The 27412-nt window shown below is 44.9% G+C and overlaps 2 protein-coding genes across 3 annotated transcripts in view; one reads left to right on the forward strand and one right to left on the reverse strand.

The window, feature by feature from the left end:
* The first annotated feature begins 332 nt into the window (after positions 1–332).
* VASH1 (vasohibin 1) lies at positions 333–16673 on the forward strand. The gene is made up of 7 exons (XM_079308575.1): positions 333–925; positions 5639–5727; positions 6811–6867; positions 7925–7999; positions 8975–9356; positions 9758–9870; positions 10470–16673. The coding sequence occupies exons 1-7, from the start codon at positions 665–667 to the stop codon at positions 10540–10542; spliced, it is 1050 nt and encodes a 349-aa protein (XP_079164701.1). The 5' UTR covers positions 333–664; the 3' UTR covers positions 10543–16673.
* A 1760-nt stretch (positions 16674–18433) lies between these two features.
* The window catches only part of ANGEL1 (angel homolog 1), a 72431-nt gene continuing 63452 nt past the window's right edge, over positions 18434–27412 (reverse strand). Inside the window, exons 4-10 of one of the 2 annotated variants that reach the window (XM_079308555.1) lie at positions 27138–27207; positions 26323–26756; positions 25511–25637; positions 24549–24659; positions 23852–23921; positions 23272–23429; positions 18434–22451 (exon numbers count right to left, since the gene is read on the reverse strand). In XM_079308555.1, the coding sequence (XP_079164681.1) occupies positions 22291–22451; positions 23272–23429; positions 23852–23921; positions 24549–24659; positions 25511–25637; positions 26323–26756; positions 27138–27207 (1131 nt within the window). In that variant the 3' untranslated portion in view covers positions 18434–22290. The remainder of the gene's footprint in view (positions 22452–23271; positions 23430–23851; positions 23922–24548; positions 24660–25510; positions 25638–26322; positions 26757–27137; positions 27208–27412) is intronic. The other variant, XM_079308556.1, reaches the window with a different exon arrangement.

Here is a 27412-nt window from a genome sequence, read left to right on the forward strand (position 1 = left end):
ACCCCGGCGGGCCGCGCCCGGCCGCCCCTGCCCCTCACGGCGACCCTTCAGCACCGCTCCTGGCCCCACCCCAGCCCCCAGGGCCGGCTCCCACCCTCCCGCCCGCCCCCTTATCGCCGGCCGCAGCCGCCTCCCTTATCGCCCGTATCCGCTTATCGCCCGCGGGCAGCGCCCCCGCCGCTCGCCCTGCCAGCGGCAGCCCGGCTGTGGGCGGTGGGCGCTCGCCGAGACCCGGCCCAGGGCGGAGCGGGCGGAGGGAGCGGCGGAGGGAGCGGCACCCGGCCCGGCCCCGCCCCGCCCAGCGCGGGCTTTGTTCCCGATGCAGCCCCCGCCCGGGAGGCGGCCGTGCCCGCGGAGCGCAGCGCCCGGGAGGCGGCGCGGCGGGGGCGCCCCGGGCAGCCCCGCCCCGCCCCGCGCGGTGCCCGCCGTCACTGCCGCGGGCGCTCGGGCCGCCGGCGCCTCCCCCGCCGCGGCGGCGGCCTGATGCGGCACCCGGCACCGCCCCGCCCGGCTTTCTCTGCCCTTCTCGCGGCGAGCCCTCCGCTCTGATATCTCCGGGGGCGCGGCGGGGGCGGTGACGCCCCGTGCCCGGAGCGCCGGCCATGCGGGGCGCGGCCCCCGGCGGCCCGGCGGCGGGCGGCAGGCGCTGAGCGCGGGCGCGGCGATGCCGATGCCGGGGGGCGACGGGGCCGCGGCGGCCGGGCAGCCCCCGAACGGCGAGGCGGCGGCACCGCGGGACGAGGAGCAGCAGGAGGAGGAGGGCGACGAGGATCTTCGCGACGGCGGCGTCCCCTTCTTCGTCAACCGCGGCGGGTTGCCCGTGGATGAGCCCACCTGGGAGCGGATGTGGCGGCATGTGGGCAGGATCCATCCCGACGGGGACCGGGTGGCGCAGAGGATCCGGGGCGCCGCCGACCTGCCCAAGGTGAGACCCCCCGGCCCGGGGCTGGCGCGGCGCGGGGTCCCGGCGGAACGGGGCGGGCGAAGGGAACGGGGAGACGGCGGCATCCCGCTGGGAGGAGGCGCCCGCCTGGCCCCTTAGGAGCCCGGTCTTCCCGGCTCGGGAGCGATCCCTTGGAATAACGGGCCCCGGGAGTGCTCGTGGCGGAAGCAAAGCCGCGCTCTAACTCGAACTGCGAGAGCGTGTCTGCGGGGCTCTGCCCTGCCTGGGGCGCCAGCAGAACCCTCTTCTTCTGCGGCCTTGCTGGGAAACGGACTTCAGGTAGCTAATGTGTGAGCAGTCTGGAGGGGGAGGGGGAATGGGCAGTGCCTAAAGACTAGATAAATGATGAAAAGATGAGGAGAGTTAAATTTAGAAGAGTACAAATACTTGAGGTGGGGGGTTGAGACAGGCGGAGGTGAGCCTTTGAACCTGAAGAAATTCGATTTGGGTACAGTCTCCCACACCGAAAGGCGTTCTGCAACACAACTGCATCTGTCAAAAAAGACTTTTGATGCCAAGTGTTTTAAGAGGAGTTAGCAAACGTTTGCAGAGCTTATTGCTGGCGTAGGGTCAGATGTGATTTCCAAGCATCTTCCCGGCCTTGCTGCAGAGAACCCTACGAAAAGAGGAACCACTGACAATCTCACTGAGCTTTGTGCTGTACTGAAACATTTGAATGTGAATTCTTGTGATTGTTGCTATCTGTATTGCATCTCAGCTGGAGAAAAATCTCTCCCTTTTATTGTCATACTGTGAACAAAAGACACTGCAAACATTTGGTATGTCATTCCACTGGTGGGTTGAAAGAGTCTTCCCATCACTCTACTAGAGAAAATTCAAATACAAAAAAATGGAGCTTTTTCATCTCAGGCTTTTTCAGCAAGGACTTACCTCCTTGGGAAGGTAATTTGAAATATGGAAGGACATGCTATTATATGGTACACAGACAATCCATACTGCTTTCCATGAGGAATTCTGGAGAACCATGTGATGCAACATCCTTTGTGCAGTAAAAGTCATAGGCATCTGTGGCAGCAACTGGAACAAATCCTGAGTCCTGATTACAGTCCCTGTTCTAACTCCATTAGACTTTTCCTTCCTTTTTAGATTTCCTTCCTTTCCTCTGACTTTGTCCTGAGCCTAGGTGAAGGCTGAAAACATATTTCAGATCAGTCAGAACACACACTACCTAATTTCCAAACTATAAGGACTGATTCGACCAAAAAAGGTGAGGGAAATGGAAGAAAGAAGCTGACAGACAAGATTCCAGTAAATTATAAGGGTGATAATATAATGTTCAGTCCTTTGTTTTGTTCTTATGTGAAGAGCTTCCACTGTTCTCACTGTATAGTCTTAATTCAAGAGGATTACAGTTAGGGGACACAAGTGGTCTGAGTTCTTGCAATAAGAGACAAAATATGGCTGTTTTGTTTTGGGGGTTGTTGAGGGGTTTTGTGCATCTGCTAGCACCCCTGGGAAATAGATCTATAAACTGTATTCAGCACTCTGCCATCTGAGATCCCATTCCCAAACTCACTCAGCATACAGCTGGGAGGATACTGGAATTCAGGAAACCACAGGCTCTGTTTCTTTAGCTCCTTCTCCCCTGTAGGGATGTATTTTTTTTCTTTGAGGGCTGCTTATTGCCACCTGTCTCCTTGCCATCAAGTTTTTTTGAAAGGCTGGTGCAACAGATGAGGATGAGGGCAGTAAGTGTACTCTGCAAGACCAGTTCCTTTGAAAAGCCAGGTTCTCTCCATGTACTGTAGGGTGAATTGTCCTTTTTAGGCGTTGGAAATAGGACAGTGACTTTACTACTCCAAAATTTTGGCCATTGATTGTAGCCATCATTGGGTGTTGGGGGAAATAACTCTCAAAAAAGCTGTCAATAAACTAAAATACTATAAAATGATGACAGGAGGAGGCTGTGATTAGACACATATTTGCAGATCAGCTCTCACTGGGGTCTGAGAGTTCAGAGAGCTCCTCTAGTCTCCATCTCCTTCCAGTAGACTTGGGGTGAGTGGGCATCAAGTGAGTAGGCTTGAGAATGCCACTCTCCTGTAGGTTGGGTTCTTCCCAGCAGCAGGATGGGGGTATTGCCTTTCTTCAAGCTGCTGGAATCATCAAATGGCTCCATGCTGCAAGTACAAAGTGATGTGTGCTTGGCTCATAAAGAAATTATGGATTTTAAATGAGATGGTTATGAGGGAAAAGACAGGAAGAGTTGCATCTAATGGGTTTAGACTGAGAGAACCAGAAAACATAATTTGTTTTTTTCATTTAGGCTCTCAAGCAAGGCTGATATTGCTCCTGTGTTATTTGCAGAAGGAAGAGTGGGGAGGTGCTTGGATACACATAAGTACCATAAAAGAAACTGTTGCTAAACAAGGCTGGCCAGAAGAGCACCTCTGTGATACGATAAGGGTGGAGCTTTGCCTGTGCCTCCTCCCATCTGCCTCTCATACAGCATGGCCCATTTAGCATATGAAAATATTGGTTCTTCTCAGGATCCCCTTTCTAAAGTGCATATATTCCCCAATCCCATGCATATAGACAGCCTGCCAGGGTACATGAATCTAGGAGTGGGGTGATGCAGCTGCTCCACACAAGTGATGAAGGATCAAGGGTGTATTCATTTGGTCTGCTGAGCCTGGCAGAGGTTATATACTTTAGGAAATCTGGGCTCTCTTCCTTGCTTTCTCTCCAGCTTTCAGAATAGCTAAAGGGAAGTCAAAATAGATCTGATTGCCTCTCTTGTCTGTTAAAAATAAATTCTTCTCTGCTTTCTGAAGGACTGTGAAAACTACCTAATATTTATAGCTCTTTTGAGATGTGCAGTGGATGATGCTGGGGAATAAAAAAGTGTAAGGATCTCTCATCCTGTCAGTGTGGAATTGAGGGATGGAGACCTTATTCCTTTCCTTCTGCTTCTATTGCCCTATTAAAATGCTATAGACCTGATGCAAAAAGAAACTGTAGCCCAGTCTGGGCTGCAGGCCCAGATCTGAGAGAGAGCACAGTGTACTTTCATCAGTTTAATTACTTGAGGTGCAGGAGGCTCTTCCACATTAACTAGTCCCCTGCTGAACTGATTGAACAGTTGTGCTGCCTCAGTGTTACACAGTCCTTTGAGGAAAAGGAGCTCTGGGGGTCTGTACTAGTAAAAGGTGGAGGAACTACCCAGAATCATTAAATGCTGCTGTCAACATGCACTTAATCTGTCTGTCTCCTCAAAAGCATGAAAGCTGCCATGCTGAAGAAATGAGACAAAGTTAAATAGTCAGCCTGCCCTGATTGTTACCGCTTTCCTTATTTCTGCCTGGAAATTATTTCCTGTGAGTCAGTGTGTCACCTCAGAGAATCCAAACTGACTCAGCTTGTGCATTTCCAGAGATGGCTCCATTCCTGTGCCACTCTCTGGAGCCTTCCATGCTCCTGCTGCAGTTGAACAAACCCAGTTTCACATCTGCTCCCACCGTGCCTGTGCTGCCCCTTGTGAATGAGGCAGCCAGCACAGGGAACTGATCTGGCTGAAAACTACCCATGCTTGCTGGCTCAGCTTTCAGCTGCTCAGGTGCCTGATCTGGTTCACCAGATCTGTTGGTCACTTGTACCAACACGGGACAAAAAAAGGAGGTATATGAAAAAGAGTGGCCACAGAAATACGTGTGAAGGGCGCACTAAGAAGTACCACTGGCTGCAAAACCATTTCCAGCAGAGGCAGTTGTCCACAGCAGAGTGGAAGGCTCAAAGGAAGAACTGGCTCTGACTCACTCTTTCATAGCTGTGGATAGGCCAGCTCTGGGGAAGTCTGAGGAGGAACTGAAATGTTAAAAGCCAAACAGCTGAGAAAAGATGCAGTCTGATATTAACAAGGTGCATGCAAGGCATGAGCTGTCCTTCAGAGAGAAAACATTGGGCTGTTTCTGTTTGTCAGTCATCCCAAACTTGTGTCTTCTTTTTATTTGTCCTGTGGACAGGTCCCTTCTCTTTACTTAGACACATTTTCTCAGCTGCTGACAAGACTACAGTTATCCCCTGTGGAGCAAATGGTGAAAATGGTGAGGAAAATCTGACTGGACCCATAAGGCTGAGGCCTCCGAATGGGACAGCAGTCTGAAAGGTGAACATACAGAAGTCATTCTCTGACCATGTAATTCAAAACACCAGACACTGCAGGGCAGGGAGTCATGCTGTCCAGCCTATGTCCTAGTCAGTGCCAACTCATCTGAAATGCCAGGAAGCAGTGAAGGATCTTTCTACCCTTGCTTGCAGGACTATTCCACTCTTAGGTGATGTTGGAATATTCATTGTCCATTTTTGCCTCTCTTTTATTTTTGTTTCGTGCCTTTCAGTTTCAGTACTCAAATGAGGCCATGCTCCCTCAGGTGATTGCTTTCCTGTTCTGTATCTTGCCTTGTCAGTTAATTCTATCTATTTCGTCCAATGTACCATTGAATAAATGCAGGTCCTTTTCACATAGATTCTCTTGCAGTTCTGTGGTGATTCCTCACTATGAATCCCTTCCCAATTTCCATTGCGGACATAGACAAATGTTTCTGGTATGGTCACTTTTTGGGCAAAAAGAGTCTGGTTTCAGAGGAACATGCTCACTATGCTATGTGCCAGTGAGTTCAGTAAGAAGCTGGAGAGGTTTGGAAGTAGTGATTTATGTTCTGCTCCTCATTTCAGATTCCCATACCAAGTGTGCCTGTGTTCCAGCCGTCCACCCCCATCCCTGAGCGCCTGGAAGCTGTTCAGCGCTACATCAGGGAGCTTCAGTATCCTTTGCTGTTACCTTACTCACTGTGTGGTAACCCAGGAAGAAAGAGCAAGAGGACTTTCTTTCCCTGTGACAAACGGAAAACTCCTCCTCTTGTAGCTGGAGAAGAAGCAACACTTGTTCCCTGAAAAGAGGAAGCTGGACTTGGGATAATGTTTTGTTTTGCTTCTCCGTTTCTTTTCCCTTTTTGCTTAAGTTACCTTCTGGTTCTGTTCATTGCATGTAACAAATGGGTATGTTGTCAAAGGCCTTTCCCCACTACCCACTCTTCTAGGTCAGGGCTTTACAGTGATACTTCATTAAAAAACACATATATCTGAGATCCTGACAGCCAGGTGTCTGATATACTACAAACTGCACCACTTCGTTGTTAAGGTGTGGGTGAGTTGTGGTGCTGGGAAAACCTTCTCAGGTCATCCTACACAATCATTCCTCTATCTAAACAACACTCAGACACCCTGCTTTTGTGTGTCTGCTGTCCCTTTATATGCAGAGCTGCCTGTGTGGCTATGTTCTGGGAAAGAGATTTCTCCATTCCTGTTGTGCTGGAGAGCAATATGCCATGCACAGTCTAATCTCATTGATGAGATACTGATCTAGCTCTGCCTTCAGTTCTAATTCAAGGTAAGAAGGCTGACCTTTTGGCATCTTTCACCCATCCAGGGTGGTTGTGCTCTGGATTGGATCCCAGTCAATCTTAGAATAAGGTACCATGAATGTTTCATTGCTCTGTTATTATGCACAGATTGGAGCAGGAAGAGATTTATCAAACTATTCTGCCCTGATAATTGGAAAGCTGAGCAGAGCATGTGCTGTCAGCATGAACCTTTGGGAATTGGAGTGGAAACCTGTATGTGGGTATGAGGAAGAGAAGAATTGACAAGGAAATACAGAGGAAGTAAGGAGGAATTATAAATGGGAGAAATGCAGGAAAGGGAGGTAGGGATTTTCTTGTGATGCTGCTACATTTGTGGGATCATGACTTTGCTGTGAGAATAGTAAATAACATGAAAGTCCTTCACACAAGTTTTCTTCAAACTCTACTTTTCAAGCTGCCAAGCCCTTAACTTCTTGCTTCCAGGTACAATCACACTGGGACACAATTCTTTGAGATTAAGAAGAGCAGACCTCTGACTGGGTAAGTGCTGGCAGCCTCTATAGCATGTAATCCTTTCTTTGTTGTTGGAGTCCTGCTATACACAGTGCTTTTTCTCCATCCCATGCCCAAGGCCTAGTGGCACTCAGGGCTTTTGGTACTGCAGCTGCATCCTGCTTTGGGTAACTTCATTGTCTATTACCTGGGGCATAGCTGGACAGAGCTGTGTCTGGTCTTTCTCAAGAAAGAGAGTAGGGTTTTTTTGTCACGAATCAGTAAATCCAGTAAACTAAAGATAATGTATTGCAAAAATGTGCATATTCTGCCTGCTTCTAATTGGAATGTAAGTATATGAACTTCTGAGGGATTCTGAAATTAGGTCCTGGTCTACAGAAGCTTTGTAAAACCAAAGTATCTTTACAGGTCTGACTTAATAGTTCCTGTGAGTGCCTCTGCAGAATCTAGGCTCACTAAGCTTTTGGTGACTCACACTTTGAACAAGAAAGGGTATTCTCCTCACTGCAGATTTTGGGAACTGCCATGTCCCAGAAATTCCTGGCAATAAGCCCCTGATGTTCATTGACTCACTTGAAGAGCATATGGAGAATCTCCCAAGACTGGCCTCTTACTGTTGGTCTAGTCCATAGGTTTATGTGAGTCTAAATGCCTTGTTTTGTACCCGGTCCAATGTCTCCTCCATGGTACTCACTGAACAGAGACTAGGGTTAATGCCAGAGAAGAAGGCTTTATAGTCTTGAGCCTTGTGTGGCAAACCCTGCTGGCTCTTGGTCATTTGAGGGTTTTCCTTATGGACACATTGGTGCTGCGGTGTCCCTGAGAACCCAGGCTGGCCAGTGAGCAGTTTTGCTGCAACCCACTGAAGTGAATTCCTTGGAAGCAACAACAGCATGTGGCAGAGACCTGGTTTGGATTTAATATCTTCTTAAAGAAGATACTTTTTTCTGTTCCCTATCCTCTGTGGGCCACCCTCTCTCCTGGAAACCTACCTTACAAATACAGTGCAAAAGGGTTGAACTGGCCACATTGCATAGCAAAAGCCCTCTAACTGTCCTCATCTTTCCCTTGTCCCACTCTGCAGGCTGATGGACCTGGCCAAAGAAATGACCAAAGAGGCCCTGCCAATAAAATGCCTGGAAGCTGTGATCCTGGGAATGTATCCTTTCCTCTTGGAGTTGTGCATGTCTGCCCATCCTTGTGTTTCTGCTCTGCTTTCTTGCTTGCGATGCTTTGAGGGTAGTGATGATACCAGCATCAAGCCCTACATTCCTCTTTTTTTCCTCCCCAGTTCTCCCACAAAACCCTACCAATGAAATCTAAATCCAAGCAATTCTCTAAAGTATTAGAGCTAGTCCTTTGGAGTTGCTTCTCCTTCCCCAAGAGGGGTGGTGCTGCCCTGGTCAGCCGTACAAGATTGTAAAAAATAAAAGAACATCTAATGAGGAGTAAAAACACTAGAGTTAGGTCAGGAAATCCTTTGTGGATAGCATTGTTCCCTTACTGCCTTCATGTGTTCTGCATTAAAATAACTTACGGATCCTCCCCAACTTCTAATTACGGTGTATGTCATTTACTAGCTTAGGCAATACCTTCATGAGTTCTAGAAGTGTGTTATCTTTGAAGACACATCTTTCCTAGCTATCTTCCAGGTTTAATTTGTGGTATTTGGGCTATAGGTTCTTGAAGCACTTGGAGGGGCAGAGATAGTGAGTGAATGGTTCAAAAGTGGAGATTGATGAGTTTTTATCCCGAAGGTGTATGAAACAATAGCTAGGGAAACAGATTAAAACAAACCAAGAAATAATGCTGCAGTGTTAACCGTTTGGGAGCTATGGAATACAGTACACTTAAGGTGCTAGCATTGCAACTTCTGCATCAGAGAACTGCCTCAAAATTAACTTCTCTTTGTTGACTGTCTCCTTGAAGAGGCCAAGTCTGTTTTCCCCATAACCAGAATGAAATTAGGGCACCCTGCAATTAGCTGGTCTCTTGATCTGGAGAACAAATTCTGTCTATGTGATGCCTGAATCAATGGGGAGTCTGCTAAGGCTGGGAGGGTCTGGAGCAGGTAGGACGTGTCTTGTCAGGAAACTGTTACACTGGTTATTTCCTAAACAGTGTCTGCTGTCAGTTACCTCACCAACAACATGACCACACTGGACCGTTTTCCCATCAGCTTCAAAACCCACTTCTCAGGGAACTACTTCCGACACATCGTGCTGGGGGTGAACTTTGGCGGCCGCTACGGGGCACTGGGCATCAGCCGGCGCGAGGAGCTGATGTACAAAGCGCCTGTCTTCCGCACACTGAGCGAGCTCATCTTTGACTTTGAGGAGGCCTATCGCCGCTGCTGGCACACGCTGAAAAAGGTGAAGCTGGGCCACTGTGTGTCCCACGACCCACACAGTGTGGAGCAGATTGAGTGGAAGCGCTCCATCCTGGATCTAGACAAGCTGAGCCGCGAAGATTTTCGCAAAGAGCTTGAGAGACACGCTCGTGATATGAGGCTGAAGGTAAGCAGCAAGGATGGGGGAACTCATGACCACACTCACTGTCTTGCCTGGCTGCTGGTGTTATGAGAGAAAGAAGTGACAGGAGACTCTCCTAGATGTGTGGATTAGAAAGTGAATTGGAGGCTGGGGCTTCTTTCTTGCTGAATACCACCCCACTATGTACAGGCTGGTCTCCTAATGGATGCTCATGCAGTGCTGCAGCTGTAATTAAGTTGGACTGTATACAGTCCTTGGTGCCATAGCTGTCACTGTAACTTGTTTTTTCTAGCTTTTGCATTTTTGCATTTTTGCCTTGCCTTTTTGTCTTTTTTTCCCATATAATAAATCATTGTTATTTTTTGTGGGTTTTGCTATTGCTCATATTGGTTTTCTGCTCATATAGCTCTTTATTTTTCTGGCAGATTGGGAAAGGAACTGGACCACCATCTCCCACCAAGGACAGAAAGAAAGATGTCTCCTCCCCACAAAGAGGTCAGGCCAGCCCGCATCGGCGGAACAGCCGCGGGGACCGACGGTGAGTGGGGCTGCTGGGCAGGAGACCTATCTAAAACTTCTGTTTTACTCAGACTCCACATTGCTGTTTGGTTTTGGATCCTTCTGATGTCCTATTGGGTTTCTTTAGAACAGTGGACATTTCTCTGACCTGCAACAGCATTCTTCCCTAGTCACAATTCTTCCATTGTGAGTTTATCATTGTTTAGGGAGTTGAGGGGATAGCTGGGGTTTTTTTGCTTGCTTGTTTTGGCATGGAGAAGGAAGGCAGCTCGAACAGACAGTGATGTTGGTAGCAGACTTTTAATCTTATGCATGGGTCTGAGCTCTGGTGTCTCACAGACTTGTGCCTCAAAGAGATTCCAAAAATTATTCTGCTGTCAGCACGAGTATTTTCCTGATAATAACCTGGAGTTCCAGAGTGGACCTCCTACTTCCTAACTTACATTCTGTTCTGTTGAGATCATTGGGAGAATTACTGGAGGCTGCAGATAGTCCTGTCCTCAGTAGCACAGGATCAATCTGAAGCTCTTTGTACCTTTTCCTGTGCTGCCATCTCTATGTGCAGCATCACCTGACTGAGAACAGTTTCTGAAGAGTTGTTACCCTCTTTGCTCACAGGCCATCTGGTGAGAAGAAGCCTGCCGATTCCAAAGCCATGCCAGACCTCAACGGGTACCAGATCCGGGTGTGAAGAGAGCTGTGCCTTGTGTGCCTGGCTCCATGGACTTTTTGCTGGCCACAGTTGGGACCTGGATCCACCTGCAGTGATTCTGACAAATGGGACAGGGGAGTAGGAGCATAAGAGTGCTGGTTTTCCCAGGTACTTACTAGTGGGCCAGTCCCAGAGCTGGATCCCATGGGTCCCAGAGGATTCGCCTGCCTGTTTCTGGGAGAGGTGACCATCTTAATTCACTTCAGTATTTTTTAAAAAAAAAGAAAAAGAAAAAAAAAAGAAAAGGAAAAAGATCTGTACATTAGTGGGTGTTTGCTTCAGGAAGAATATTAAGTGAGTGGGGTAAGTGGACTTGCTATCTTTGCCTCGACAGCAACTAGATGAAGCATTCTTGTAAACAGTACTTCTTTCCTGTCTGCACAGAAGTCTTCAACCCCTGCAAGACCTGCAGGGCTGTGGGAGAAGTGATGCTGGAATGGGATGTCCCCTGAATCTTGTACAAAAACTCCTGGTTTTGTCATTATGAACACTTTGTTTATCATCATCTCTCTTGTGAGAGATAGGTCTGAATTTGCTCAGCCTGATTTATTGACCATATAAAGTCTTCTCATCCAGAAAAAACACATCTAGTATGTTTAGTCCTGCCTGTTTCAAAGCACTTCATTGTCTCTGAGGGAGTACACAGTGGAATGCTGGTGAACTGCTGCTGTAGGTCCTTTGGTGGTTGAGTGGATCAGGATATAACCTATACCACTGCTACATGAAAACGGGCACAGAGACCTCAATTATTCCAGCAATGGAGATGGGGCAGGTGGGGGGCTGGTGGAAAACCTGAGCTTCTTATCATCTGTTCATCAGCCTTCTCTCTATCAACTTCTAGTGGCTGCTACTTAGAAAGCTTGTGACAAGCACTTCAGTCACTGAGGTACAAGTTTTAAGAGTAAATAGTTCAAGAAGGATGTAATAATGTGAAAAGGTTTTACAAGCATTTTTATCTTTCCACAAGGCTCTTGCTCCTTCCTCCCTGTAGTGTTAGTGCCAGAGTTACATACACCTGTTAGTGAGAAGTCTGCTGGAGGAAATTGCAGCTGCTTTCCTGACAGCTCACCCTGGAGCCTCCTGAAAGCAGTTCCCCAACCCAGTGCCAGAGCTGTGCTTGTGTTCTGGCTCTTTGGATAACTGCAGTATTTAACAGCTTGCTTACACTAACCTTCCCCAAAGGGCTGGGCTGAGCCTTTCTGCCACTTGTGGCCTTGACTTCCCATGCTTCTTTTGGGGGAGTGTATGCTCAATCAGCAGTGTAATGCTTGTCAGAAATCTGGAGTGTTGTCAGACCTCTCTGTTTGAGGCCTAGGGCATGAGAACAGTGGGATTTCTGGAAGTCAGAACAGCATGGTCTTAAAGTGATTTGGATACATGGATCTAGGGGATGCAAAAACTGAGATTGAAAGTGGGAGTACCCTGAAGAGTCCTGTTTTATCACAACACTGATAAGGAGCTAAACTTTCTGAAATACCACATATTTAATTTTGTTAGAACCGGGCTTATTCTTTCCTTTCTTTGTTAGAAACATGATGGAGCTTAGCTCTACTAGTTTCTTTGTTGCAGTATTCCTGTGCCACATCCTCATAATGACCAGAGCTATTTTGGTGGCAGAGAATGGGTTCTTAACCCCAAACAAATCAGCTCTTCTGCCTAGTTAAAGCAGTTAATCCTCGAAGCACCACCCACAAGCTATTTAACTCACGCCTTACAGGTTCCTGATTGTACATCCTTAACTGTGATGTAACTTGCAAGGTATAGCCATACCACTGCAGTCAGTCCTTCCAATCTCTATTTGCAGTCTGTTTTCTGCTGTGCTGAAAACACAGCCAAGAGGAAAATCTCAGAAGGTGTCAGAACTTGCTGCTGAGCCAAGAGAAGGTTAGTCCAGAAGAGGATGCCAGTTTCCACAGTGCAGTGCAACACCTGTCCACTCCCTTATATTCCAGCTATATGCAACAACTGAAGTTAACAGCATCAGTGAGCCAAGCACTACTTGAATGTGTCCTCTGGTCATTTTTGTGTGGCTGTAAATTAACATATTTAGTGTCTGGATGCTAATGATGACGTTAGCTGTAAAGGCACCACAGTTACTTGTAAATAACATGGGCCGTTTGGAAGCCCAAACTGCCTTTGCATAATGTTTGCTATGCAGCAGACTGAAAGTTCAGATGCCACTGTGAATCATAGGATAAATACAAGCAGCAGTCAGCAAGGGAAAACTGGCTGTCAGGTTTTATTAAAGTGGATGAAATTCAGAATTTTTAAAAAGTTATAAAAGATGCCTAGAATGCATCTTCACCATGACTTTGTTTAGTTGATTGGTTAGTTATTTCAGAGTAACTGGAGAGCTTTTGAGAGCAATTAGTATTTTAATACAGAGAACATGGAATAACTGGACAGACCTGAGCTTTTTTAGATGAAAAGGGGAAATGTGGGGGTGGGAGGAAGACTTTAAAACAGACGAGACAAATGAGGGGTCAGCTGCAAGTTAATGATGTTTTCTTGAGAGCAGGGCAACAGGGGCGTTCAGCAGTGTTAGATCATCAAGGCAGAATGGCTTAAAACAAAATGCTTTGTTTGACTTTGTAATTAAGTGCTTTCCTGCAGGATGTAACTGAGGCCAATAGCTAAGAAAACCAAAGGAAATGGATGTTTAAGATATGAATGACAGGTAGAGTTCAAGGTCTCTTAATCCTCAGCTGCAGCTAGATAAGAATATCCTCTTTCAACATTTAGTTGTGTAATTATATATGTTAGGAAGTATTTAATTCTTTGCTTGTATCTAACATTGATTAATTTCTAAAGGTGGACACGGGAGGAGATAAGTGCACTCTGCTAGGGTTCCTGTACTTCTACTGTGTTTCACTGAATTGTAGAATTCCTGCTCCTTACTGTTTCTGTATCTCCAGTTTAGCAGATGGTACAAGAAACTGGAAAAGGACCATAGAGTTCTCTCCTTCTTGCTCTTGCTCCCCCCATATTTGTAACAGGATGAATCACTTCAATACAAAGTTTTGTTTCTTTCCTAACAAACAAGACCACATTCTTCCATGACAGAGAGGATTAATGCAATCTAGCTTTATGCTGTAAGAAACCTGAGGGTACAGTGCAAGACAAACTTTAGTACTTCAACTTCTTTCCTGCCCCATCTACTTGCTCTGGTTTCTGGTCTGTCTGCCTTTAACCATAAGGAAAAAAGGCTGGTGATGAGTCTTTTTCACTTCTGCAGGCTTTAGAGCTACAGAGGAGGAATGATAATGTAACTCATACTCCTTTAGTGCCTGCAGAACAAGGAAGATGGATCTCAAGGAGTCCTATTAATTTTTTTAATATTAAATTTTAATAGGGTCACTCATGTAGCTCTGTAATGTGAATTTCAGTGTTCAGTAGGTGTCACCTGATGTCTGTTCTGCACTACAAGTCCTGTTAACTCTGGAAAGGAGCCTTGTTCATACACTAGGAATGGACAGACACTGCATGAGTTGTATGTAAAGCTGATGTGAGCTTTGAAAGACTTCAACAAATGCTGACCTGTTACTGGCGAAACTATTCTAAATGTAATGCAAGCCTTGAAATAAGAGCCCCTCTTTATATTTTTATGTAGGTAGACAAGTCCCTTGATACCTGGCTAACAGGAGTTTTTTTAATGGGCAGGTTCATTAGTGAGCAAAATTTTGTGCTACAGCATCACTCTGATACAAATTTTGTATATTAAAGAGCAGGGTTGGGTGTCCATCAGTGTGACACACTAGCCATTTTTTTTTAACTGGTAGAAGTAAAGGAGTCATTAAGAATGTGAGGTGTGTTAGCAAGTGTTTTAGGTGGGAGTGGAGTGCTTTTTTTTCAGTTACTATTTTACCTGTGGGTCAGGGTATGGGTGAGAACATTTCTGTCAGAATAAATGACTCCAGAACTGTACATGTGTTCACATACTAGGTGTATTGTTGTTTTCAAATCTGCTTAACATGATGAATTTTAAGTATTTCAGGTGAAAGCCTTAATCAGGTGCCTGCCCCCTAAGGTAGGCTCATGTGTGGTGTTGTATAGACTGGAACATGACTGTCCTTAAAAAATCAGAGTTTAAGAAACCATACGAACAGAAGCTTCTGTTTGCCAAAGGGCAAGAGTCTGGGTAAGATTGGCTTGACCTTGCTCCAGTGGCTCTGGCTAACCACTTTGGGTGGTTGCTTTAGCTACCTGCTTCTTCTGAGTGAAGTATTTCAAGTGGTCCTGATGTTTGAACAGTAGATATAGGCAGAGGGTGTCCCAGGTGTACTGTGTGTGCAAGTGAAGCTGAAATAACACCACACATTCCAGTGGCCTTGCACTGTTGTCCTGACAACATTTAGACCTGCATTATGGATTATAATTTTACTTAATAAAGCAAGTGCTATTCTGGCTTGATGTTTGCTCTCCCAGGGCAAGCTGGAGATGACCCCTCTACAGCCAAGCTGAACTCCTTAGAGGAAATTTAATATTTTTGTGTGTCTTCTGAGCAGGTGTTTATTGTATCACAACTGCTCTCCTTCAGTGCTGCCCTGGCCCTTTCTGCTCAAGAGCAACACTGTTTAAGCCCAGAAGGCTACTGAATGCCCCATGATCTCTGCAGAGCAGAGTTTTCCTCCAGGTCAGGGTTGAGATGGTGCTAGTGGGACTAGAGGAGTCCCCTTCCATGCACATCAGTATTCTACTCCAGCTCTGATAGGGTGCTCCAAAACCATTTACATCTTTATCACTGGTACAGCTCAGAACTAAGAAACTGGAAGTTTCTTTCTTTAAGAACAGTATCATGTATGTCTTTTTGTAATTAATCAGTGTGTTTCTGTTTCTTATGTAGCCAACACAGATTTTTTATTTAGATTTAGTTTTTACTGCACTTCCCATGGCCCTCATATTGGTACTTCTTCCTGCTTCCTTTGACACTTAAGACAATAAAATTCCCTCTGTACTGCTCTCAGCTTGTGCAGAGAAAACAAGTTGTCTGTACTGTCCTTCTTTCTGCTCTAAACTTTCCCATTATATGTCAGCTGAGAAGTCAAAGGGACAGCCTTGAGTGATGGTAACAGGCAAATTATCCAAAGATGTCATTACTTGCTACACTAATGGACATGGAAGAACCCTTATCCTTTTTAATCATCTGAATAGGTGAGTATGGCTGTGCACAGAGGGAGTTACCAGAGTAAGTAAGTACATACGTGGCTGTTTAGCAAAGGTCAAAATTCATATTTTTCTCTTGAATTGCCATCAGTCAGGCTGGATGGGGAAAAAAAAAAATCAGTGCAAGCAGCATAAAAAATTTCAGTCTTATAATACTGTAACAAACAATACTGTAAGGGTTAATACAAATCTCTTCTTGCACTGCTCAACTCTTCAATGTACAATTCAGTCTCCCTTCCTGGCCTGAAAAGCAATTCTGCTCAAAGTCTGTGTTGAGTGACCTTCCAGATTAATGACCTCACCAGGATTTCTCAAGACAAATGCTGGGTTAATAAAGGAAGTCAGCTGCAAGATTCAGTGCAAGGATCCCCAGCAAGGGGATCCAACTTTATTCAGGCTATCATCTTTCAGGCATAACATACCCCTTCTCTCTAAGGAAATGAGTAATAGCTGGGATCAGGGCCAGAATGTAGGCAAGCCTACAGTGTGTATAGGAAAGGAATAAACATTCTCTGACCTGTTACTCCAAAGAGAAAGGCACATGTAATAGTCCATCTTAGCCAAGTTAATTATATGAACAGCTTCTGCCCTGAGGGAAAGTAATTGCACAGGTCTAAATATCTGCTTCAGATGCTTGCTTGAAAACATTCTCTGGTCCATGTCTTACAGATTTTTCTTTCAGTCAGGTAACTCCTCTATCCCCTATGGATTTATAGATCAGGGTCATTGCCAAACAGTGGAGTGAGAACAGCAAAACAGTGATATGGCCACAAACTTTCTGCTCCTTCTTACATCAGGCTTTTCCCCTGCTACTGGTTTTTCCTGCACTTTTAGGTTTTCAAGTCAGTTAGAGATTATGCTGCTTGGACGTTAAGTGGAAAATCTTTATTGTGGGAAGGATAAACAACGCGTTGAAGCAGAAAACAAAAAAACACAAAACAAACAAACTAACTAAAAAAACTGAGAAGCCCAAGATTAAAGGCTCTCACATGTCTAAAAGCACACAGAAATTCCTTTATGAGACAGCCTTAAGAGCACCATCCATGCAAACACTGCAGGATTATGGGAGGCAAAGGCATATTGACATGCTGTGGATAGCAGGCCATTACAGAACTAAGTTAACCCAGCCAGGTTTGCTTTCCTGGATTACACTTTTATTTTGGCAAAGAGTGAGTGCCATCCTATCTCTAATCTCCTTTTAAGAGAGGAAAGGAGGAGAGGAATAACTATAGAATAACTACTGCATTGATCTATTCCCAGTTCAAGAACAGTTCCAGATGTGGCCAGCTCCACTGGCCAATAACTGAAAATATATAAGTAGAAGGCTTTGCATCCAGAAAGAAAAGAACAAAAAAACTGAATAAAATTGCTAAGACTTGAAGCCAAGTTTTGGATTTGTCTTTTTTTGGTTTTTTTTTTTTTTTTGGTTTTTTGTTTGTCTGGTTTTTGGTTTGTTTTTTTTTGTTTTTGTTTTTCTTGTTTTTTTGTGTGTGTTAATTAAAGACTGGATGGAACAAATGCATCTTTTATTGTAGCACAATCCAGTGTCTAGCCTAGTCCCTCTCCCATTTGCCAAACTCAGGCCTTGAAAGCTGCTGTGTTTATCTTATCAAAATTATAAAAAATTTTCCAGCTATTATACAAGAGCACAAGAATGTACAGTCTAAATCTGAAGGAAAATAAATATTTTTTTTAATAAATAAAAATAAAAATAGCTTCAAGACTAGAATGACATTTTCAGTGGAAGCTGGAGGACAACTTCCCTTGACAGGAGAAGTCAGAGGTTTACAACAGACAAAAGGAGTCAGAGGGATGCCAGCTGTTAAATCTGTCATCTTGGTTATCATTGTAACAGGTGAGTTCTCTTCAGAAACTCAGTATCATACTTAGAAACACAATGCAGTATATTCAGTTCAGTACCTGCACTTCAGTGTGACAGTGCTATGGGAAGCACTACAGGCCAGGCAGCTACAGTCTGGTAAGAAGCAGGTCACAGCCAGCAATTCAATTAGTCTGCACAGCAGGAAGCCTGAAAGGAGTTGGTATCCCACTAACACTTGTGTGCTCCCCCTTTAGGTAAGCAACAAAAAGGTTCACCCCTGCATTTGGATGACCCATGCAAATTTCTAAACGGTACATCCAATAAATGTTCAATACTGAGGTGGTGGCAATGGGAGCAGATATTGGACTGTAGCAACACTCTGTTTTGCAGACTGTTTACCAACACCATCATCAACACATGCTAAGAGCAGGACTCGTACCTTGATCCGCTGAGATACTGAACTTCTTAGGACCTCTTGGAGACTCCTCAGAGAAGAGAAAACTAAGGTCAAGTGTTCTCGAGTTGTGCTTTCACAAAGCAGGTGGTGTACAGAACACTAACAATAAATCTGAAACTTGAGTTTTTGTTTTATATAACAAGTGTTACTCCCATCTAAGTGTTCGTTTCAGAGCTCCCACTCCTCCCACTTAATTCTTCAGGAGTGAGGAAACCCACTGTCTTACATCTTGACACCATTTAAATGTTGCATTTATAATAAAATTTAGCCCTAGAGAATTGCACCCATAACTTTTAACTGAAGAAATACAGCTGCAGAAAAAATAAACATCAGTAACTCAGAAACATAACTGGACAGAGCAGTCATGGGAAAACAGCTGCTGGAGAGAGAGCTCATGAGAAAAAGGCATGGAGAAAGAAGACCTCAAACAGCAGCCAACTTTCATTTATTAAGAACAGGAAAGAAGCTAGAACAATTATATTGTTTACCAGTCCTCCCATCCCATGTAATTGGGAAAACTGATTACGAAGGGCAACCTCCTGAAGCAACGAACTTAGAACTGAGAAAATGAAGGAAGTCCAATTTCTAACTAAACAGCATAATCAAATACAGCCTAGCAGCTGTGGTGCAAACTAAGCTTTTTTTTTTTAACAAAGACACTTTGTCAAATACTTGATTGCCTCTACAGCTGCATGCTCCTGCAGCTTAGAAGGCTGCTCACAGGAAACGTACACACACTGCCAGTGATCTCTGGCATCACCTCCCCTAAGCACCAGCCTCCCTGAACTCTACATCACTGCTAAGGTCATGTAGCTGTTAATTACCTCTGTGACACCTTCCCTTTCTGAGCATTGCAGATACTGCTGTTTGACTTTGGTAACCATCCACAGACTCCTCTGGAATTCATTGGAAAGCTGTGTTAATGACAACTCATCGTGCATTTAGGTACAGAAGCAGTTCTAAGAGCTACATCTGGAGTCTCAGTTCTGCATCCCATTACAATGCTCATTACCACAGGCTCTGATTTTATCTGTGGGTGCTATACCTAAAGTATCACAAAACACATTATTTTCGCCCAACAACTATATGTTAGTTGCAATTTTAGTTAGGAACTTTCTACCCACCCCACCTCCAAACCTCTCCTATAATCCCACACAGTCAAGAGGCATTCACAGGTCTCCAAGATCCATGTGATATTAACTCCAAAGTGCTCTAGCACACAGGGGTTCTTATTTTCCTGAAACAGACCACCTCCATAAGAGTCTATACAAGAGATGAACACAGAGATCAAGTCTTCAACTCTGCCTTTGTGCCTCTATGCAGTCACTAGCAATGGTCCTGCATTTCTCCCATATTTTCACTTATAAGTGCCCAACTAGGCACTCGTTGGCTCAGGACACAGGAGTTTGAGAACTGCAAGTCACCCTGGAAGCACCATAACCTCCAGAAAGGAAAATAAGGGGACTTGTAAACATTGTCCTGGGGTTTCTCTGAACATGACTCCATATCCAGTATTCAAAAACTAAACAATTCCAAGTGCATACCATATTATTTCATGCATGGAAAGGGAAAGCATTAGTTTGATCTGTATTACATTTCCAGCAAGTATAGTTGGAACCTTAAAACCTCCCTGAGATGCTTCTGTGCAATTTGCCCACAAGTCAAGGTTTTGATTTACATAAAATAGAAAAAGTACTTGTGATACTGGAACACAGGTCCCTCACCTGAGTTACATCACAGGACTGGCAGGATGCTTCAGGCAGTGCAGGGGCAACTAGCTCATCTCCTGGTGTATGGTGCACACCTTACGGGTCTCTTATGGGCAACTTTCATACACATGTACACACGCACACGAACACAGACACACACATAAAAACACCTCACCAACTGACCTCAGACTCAACCAGCAATGACAATAGAAGCAGAAACCTAAAGTTCTAAGTGCCAACACCATGTGTCACAGAATTTTTTGTGATGTTTTTGGTTGGTTGTTGTTAAACCTTTAGTGTCTTCTAAGGTTCCTATTACAATGTTAACAGCAGGAGGGAGTCATCTGCAACCAGGCTGCCTTCTGGCAACCTCTTTCTAAGCTCTCAGTTCACCCTTTCCTTCCCTCTCTTTATAAATACAACCACTTACAAAATCAGAGAAAGAGTACTTGCAGAAATTGAGATAAACATAGTCATATAAATGCCACACCTCTGCATCCATCCCTCCCCATGTACCAGTGCCATGCCAGAAATATTACCTACAGACAAAATAATTCACATCCCCCAAGACTTCTGTTCACTTACAAAAACTCACAAATGGCAGCAAAAGCCATCCACACATCAGCAGACAAATATCATACCATCTGGCAGGGGCAAGAGGGGAATATGCAGTCCTTACATGCACATAAGGGCACAGAACACAACTCCCCCTCCCTCGCCCCCACCTTGTTTTTGTAGTTTACCGAAGTGAGCTGTAAAAGATCAGCAGTACTGCTTTCTTAAGGAGGAGGGCAAGGGTTCTTGAAAGCAAATCTTTTTTTGGGGGTGGGGGATGAGGTGAGGAATGGAGGAGGCAAGACAAACCCAATGCCAAAGAGGCCACCTCTGGGATTTAGGGAGATTAAGCTGCGCTTACTTCTTCCCTCTCTTCAACCCTCATTACTCTCTTATATAGCAAATTTGACCTCTTTCATCTTGCAGCCAGCAAAGCCTTGTCCGGAAGTCTTCACAGGTACAACTGCCAGAAATACAAGGTACCACAGTTACTTGTGATATTTTCTTAAATTAGCAGGATTTTATTTTTCAATAAAGAAAGTAACATTTAAAATATCAAAGTCCCTCAATATAGACCATGAAGAACAAGCAATGCTTCAAGTCTCCTGTACCTTCCCGCAAAAACCTGAGGTGGGACTGGATTTCCTGCCTTGTTTGTGAACAGAAGATTGATAATGTTTCTGCCAATATTGGTTTCATCTCTTAGGGAAAAACTGAGCACCAAATGTCAGGTTGAACTGGAGAATTTACTCTAGGAGCAGGTACAGCTTGACTGCTTTTGTACTGGCCAAGCCATCGCTTACAAAAACACACCAATAGGACACCAAAGGTATGTTGGGATCCAAGTGACTGCAGTCTGGCTCCAAGTTACACAGCCTTCCCCTTCCTCCCAACACATGTCAAGAGACAGGAGTTGATCCTAAGGGTTCTATCTACACCTAAACATAGCTGGATCCAGAAGAAGGATGCAGCATCACCTTCAGTCTAGCACAGATGGATGCTACAGGTTGGCTATTGACCCCTGGCAGGCTGAATGCAATAGGGAGTGCACAGAGAAAAAGAACAGGGCAAGTGACAAGAACAGCTCTTCCATCTGATGGCTCTGCTGACTCTCACATGCCTTCCATTCTCATCTCTCTTTTGGGATAACCACAGTTATAGCCTTCTAGTGTTGTCATGCCTTACAGGGTCATTATTTTCACAGGTTATTCACTGGGATGATCCTAAATATTTTTTGCTAAAAATTACAAATTAGGTACCATTCTGAGACTGCCAGAAAGGAAAGAAGCCATCCCCAAGGCCTAGTCTTTTGCTCTAGATCTGCTGTGGGTGGCTCTGTAGAACCCCTGGCTCTATTCCTGACAATTCCATTACCTGGTCCATTAGTCACAGCAAGCAGTTTCTTGTAAAAACTGTTACACCACACAAACCCTTCTGTCAGCAAGTCAGCCCTTACAGATCATTAAGTAAAAGACATTTCTAAGCAGTTAGCAGATCCAATCTAAAAGGCAAAGCAACAACTAGCCCTGAAAGTACTGAACTACTACTGAGAAATTAAAAGAACTATTGCTTTGGTGTGAAAGAGTATTGGCATATACATCCCATGCTCCTTGGTAGCAATTAAACTAACCAAAAGCAGAGAGCATTGCCCCTCTTTTTTTCGCTCCTTGAAAATCTCACACAGGGACAAACAAACATGGGAGTTATGTTGGTTCCTGCAGCACAAAAACACTTGCTAAACAAGGCAATGAAACAAGGATCCCTTTAAGAGATGCTAATGCCTGGAAACACCTGGGAGCCCACTGGGAACACAGTTCAGGATTGCAGAGATGCAGAAAATATCAATGCAAAAAGAACTCTAACTCTCCCATCCCGGCTTTTAGTGAGGGTGTGAGGTGAGAAAAAGACTTTTAGGGCATGACAAGGAAAAGGATTTTCTTGCAAGCAGGTTGTGCAATCCAGAGCCTTAACAGCTGTATCAAGAACAGCTTTTCATTAGGGAGGGACCAACACTATCTCTCTCAGAGGCTGGAGATCTCCAAGCCAAAGCTAGCCAGCAGGCAGAGATGATCAGATGAACAAAAAGGATTTGGTAAGCCATTTGCCATCAAGAGGACATCTTCAGAGAGAAGAGAAAGACGGCCAAGAAGCTTCAGGGCTCCATCCTTGTACAGCCTGCGACCTGACAAAGAAAATGGAAAGAAACATCAGCCAGAGACTGACACTGCAGGTTAATTCTACACACTCACAGAGGGATGCTTGTCAATCCTTTCCTGTTCTTCCCCTGATAAATGAAGACTGCAAAGACACTACATGCACCTCTGAGCCTAGATGTGAAAGCAGTGAGCATCCTACAATAGTGCTGTTCATGGTTTCATATACTTGCAGGAAGCAAGTAAAATTCACCAGGTAGTTGCTTACATGAGAAGTTCCTTTCACGGACTGTGGCCTAGCTTCAGATTATCCCCCAAGGAGGAATTAATCTCTTCATTCCTAACCTCCAGGAATGTTCCCCAAACTTGATTCTGATATGACCCAAATCAGCTCCAAGAGAGCTCCTGAGTGTATTTGCATGCAGTCTTTCATCAACAGAATTCCTGTTTCCAGAAGCACAGAGAACGTGCCACTATAAGGGAACCAGAGTCACCTCCTTCCAAGAACAGCATGTGGTCTCAGAGAGACCAGAAGTCCAAGCCTTGCACTCAGGACCCAGCACTGCCTGTTACCAAGAACACAAGTAAGATATTTATACAGAAGAAAATAATCAGTTCTGTTCTAGCTTCCTCAAAAGTCTACATGAACCTAAGCAACCTCATTTTTTTCACAGCAAAGATAAACCATGTCTTTTCATGGTACATAACCAAATGTTATTTCCACCTTGTGTATTATTTCAAAGAGACATCCTGTAGATCCACCAGCTTAATGAAATGCACTTCCCATCTGGCCTGTCTCAGAGTCTTCTTCCAATGTCACAGGGACAAGCCCTGCACTGCTGCACTCACCTGCCTTGTCCTCCACAGGCTCTGCTGAGTAGAAAATGTAATCAACAGTGGCTCCGAGCCCCATGGGCATCGTTGTGACCTCTGGGCATCCCCGGTGTGGCAAGAAGTGGCTGTAGACAGAGGTCAGGTTGAGGCCATGCTGGATAACACCTGAACACCTGTACATAAACAGTCACTGTTTACCAAGGAAGGAAAGAGAATTATGCTTTCCCAATACTGCAGTCACTGCTGAATGTTCCCTTGCTGATGCAACTGTTTAAACTACTCTTACTTTGTGAGCATATAAAATCTTTGAGAACTATTCACTCCACTTACACCAAAGCAAGACAGACTGAATTTCCTTTGTCTTCAATACCCAGTCCTATATAGGCCTATGCCCTTCATTCTCAATTTCACCAACACAATGCTGACAGAGAGCACCCAGCTGCTGGGACAATCCTGGGTGGATCTAGCTCTCCCAAATAGCCCTACTCTCTTCCATTCTTAATTTACTTCAGTCTTTACGTCAGCCAGATTTTCAGTGCTCAGGAAAACAGGGTTGAGTTTGAAGACTGGGGCCATAGAAGGTGCACCAATTTACCTTGGGACGAATGGCTGGGGATCGCAGTCTTTCACCATGGCAGCAGGCTTGGGCCAATGTGCAGGGCGGTCTGCAAAGGAGCAAAGAGATTCCAGCCAGACCTACACAAATTCCAGATCAGGCTGCTCATCTCAAATCTGAGAAGCCAAATGAATTTTTTTGCCCAAGAAGAGCACATAGCTTCCAGTCAGGAACATCTTAAAAGAAAAATATCCAAAGGAAACACAAGCTGTAGCATTACCTCCACCTCATGTTTTCCTTGAAATTACAGAATCATAGTTCTAGAACAGCCTGGGTTGGAAGGGACCTTAAAGATCATCTAGCTGCATCCCTCCATCCCATGGGGAAGGATGTCACCCAATACATCAGGCTGCCCAGGGCCCCATACAATCTGGCCTTGAAGATTTTCCAGGGATGTGGCATCCACAACTTCTCTGGGAACCTGGCCCAATGCCTTACTACCTCCATGTAAAGAATTTTAGGAAGTTTAAAACCATTTCCCCTTGTCCCATCACTATATTCCTGTGTAAACAGTCACTCTCCCTCTTTATTCATGAGCCCCCTTTAAGTACTGGAAGGCCACAATGAAACCTCAGTGAAGCCTTCTCTTCTCCAGTCCAAACTCCCTCAGTTTGCCCCCAGAGGGGAGGCTCCACTGAGCTAGGAGAGTGACAAATTGGAAGTCTCCCATTAATACCTGGTTTAGCATCTGTCACACCTTCCAAGAGGACCAGCTGTGGTGGTCGTTCACAGGCAGCATCGCAATAGCGGAACTGCAGCAGGAAGTCACGGCTGTATTCACGTCTCCCTGCTGAGAAAGGTGCAAGTTCAAAGAAGAAAGTAACTGCAGCAAACTCACATCTCCAGGGAACACCTATATATTTTAGACCTTTGGGCCTCTTAGACCTCTTTGGTTTGAGAGAGGCTTTTGTGCCCAAGCACTATGATACCATGAGAATAGAAATCACCTAATAACCTACATGTAGAACAGAATAGACGTATAAAATAGAAGAACAGAGCACAGCCATTGCTGTTCCTCAAATGCTACAGTTATGGTCAGCACAAAGTTTGGTGTCTCCTCTCTGAGACTTCAAAACTTCAAGGAACTTTCAAGCAGATCAGTTAATGTGCAACTCCAGGGAATGTCTGCTGACAAAAACGTTTCTGGAGATCAGGCTGAATATAAGTTCTATATCTAAGATTTTAACACAGCTATTTTGAGTGGGCTCAATTTTTTTAATCCTCTACGGCTGCAGGGAACAGACATAATTGTAAGTGGGTCTTAGAAATTATTTATTAACAGTAGTTTGCAAATACTATCCAAAACCACACCCCAAACATCTGTAGATGAAAGCTGTGCCTGTTAAACATAGTTTACAACTGCACAAAAACGTAAGTCTAGGAATATGAAAGAGATACGTAGAGCAATTTCTACTGGTAGAGGAACATTCAGCTCCTGACTAGAGAAAGAAAATGGAAGAAATGAGGCTACCACAATAGATTCTGGAAAAAAATTGTATTTAATTCATATATGAAGTAGGAGAGAATCTTTGTCAAGTGCCTCTTGCAGCACATGCCCAAGCTACTCAGAGAGACAGCAAGGCCTACAAACTGCCCATCCTCAGCAAACTCATGTTGTCAGTGCATACTGAAGCTCACCAAGTTTCTTTGGCTGGCACAGGGCAACATACTGGCACTTGTCTGTTACACCCAGGGAGCTCGGCCACAGCGGGGCCTGCAGTTTCCGCGGATACAATTGTTGGGAAAAGTTTTCCTGACCAGACACCTGCAAGAAGGCCAGACAAGCAGAGCAACCATCAGGACACAGAGCAGATGTGGAAGCCATAGACAATGTACATATATACAGCATATATAAAGCAAGACAGGAGAATGCCCCCAAAGAAAGGCTTGAACTAAGCTATTCAGAATATGGTGCAGGTATAATAAACCTTCAGCTGCAAGGGACAGATACAATTAGCTGAAAGTCACCTGACAATGCTTTACAGGCATCTTACTGAAGTGATGATTTAGCTTGAACACCAACCATATACAGATCACAAATACACAGTAAGACATAACCACAAAAGACTCTAGCATAAGCACCCACTTCAAACTTCTTTTGGAACATATGTCCACATAAAATTTCAGCTAAGTCTTTGTGGAGTTGCATTTCCCTACACTTCCAGTCACCCAGGCATAAAAACTCCATAGGAAAGGAAAAAAAGACTTTCAATTAAGTGGTCTATTATCACAAGTCTGCCTCAAGAGAAACCAAAAGAGCAGTAGTGGAAACAACATGCACACACTTGTCTGCTTCTTTCCCCTGCAGTGCTGGAGACATTGGGGAAGACTGCTGAATAACTAAATTCAGTATTAAAACTATTTCCTCACAAGAGAAAGAATGCAGCCATGCATTTCTCTAGCAACATACAAGAAAGTGCTATCCAATCCCAACTCTGGCTGGAAACTACCTTCCAGGCTGGCATCCCATGGTAGGAAAGTTCACCATTTCGGATGAATTTGTAGAGTGGAGAATCAGGTACAGAGTTCAGGTCTCCACACAAGATGACAGGATAGTAGCTGCCTTCAGTAGTTCTTGCAATTTTGTCAATCTCTGCAAGCAGCAAGGCCACCTGGGCCAGTTTGATATCTCCTCGACGGGGATTGAACAACACGTGAGTGTTGGCCACACACAAAGGGCTGACTGCCTTCAGACCTAGTTCCTCTGGGAGCACAGGCTGCAGCAGCAGCACCAAGCCCACATTATCCCGGTTGAGGATGTCCAGACCAGGCCGGAAGTATTCTACAGGGCTGAGGCTGATCAGCTGGAACCTGCTGTGCTTGTAGCACACTGCACATCCATCTGTCTTCGTCCCAGTTCTCCGTTTATAGAAGCATGCAAACCCTGAAAAAAAACCATCACCTATTAAAAGGTTTATCCAGTCACTACCTTAGGCTCAGCAAATCTGTATAGAAAAAGTTCCTACTACATTTGGGTACAGCAATATAGTCAATGCTGTTCCAATAATCACCCTTTATTATTAGTCATTGGCGGTATTTTCTCTCTTCTTGTCCTTCTGGGGCCCTCTGTTTTATTACTCTGATCTTTCAAGTCAGAGACATCAATTGCAAAAGAAAGGATAAAGGTCTAGGCAGATAGCTCAGAAGGGCCAGCAGCCACCTGGCAAACAGAAAGGGTACTGAGTACTTTGAAGATGTTAAGCAGAAAGCATTGCTTGGCCAGTCCCATGAGATGGATGTCCAGACCCACAAAAGTAGGACATACCCATCTCTTTGAACGTTGGTTCCAGTTGCTCCCAGTAATGGTTCTCTTGCACCTCCTGGAGACACAGAACCTGGAAGGAAGGCAGAGACCTCACTTGCTCCACAAGTATTTGCTAGTTACCTTGTTTAGGGGAAGGAAGAAAGTGGAAAAGCACATTCACATACCAACCCTCATTATAGAAACATCATCACTGCAACTCTGTCCTCTGCTTTTCAGATGAAAAGCACTAACTTTCTGGGTCAAATTAGTGTATTATTCAGTTTTCCACTGATGAG

Source organism: Erithacus rubecula, assembly GCF_903797595.1.
Source record: "Erithacus rubecula genome assembly, chromosome: 6".
NCBI lineage: Eukaryota > Metazoa > Chordata > Aves > Passeriformes > Muscicapidae > Erithacus > Erithacus rubecula.

What these genes read in the sequence shown, in the direction of transcription:
- VASH1 (XM_079308575.1), top strand. Translation starts at nt 665, where the DNA reads ATGCCGATGCCGGGGGGCGACGGGGCCGCGGCGGCCGGGCAGCCCCCG. An exon ending in AAGAGCAGACCTCTGACTGG is followed by an intron (nt 6,868 to 7,924) that starts GTAAGTGCTGGC and finishes CCCACTCTGCAG; the next exon opens with GCTGATGGACCTGGCCAAAG. An exon ending in CTCGTGATATGAGGCTGAAG is followed by an intron (nt 9,357 to 9,757) that starts GTAAGCAGCAAG and finishes TTTTTCTGGCAG; the next exon opens with ATTGGGAAAGGAACTGGACC.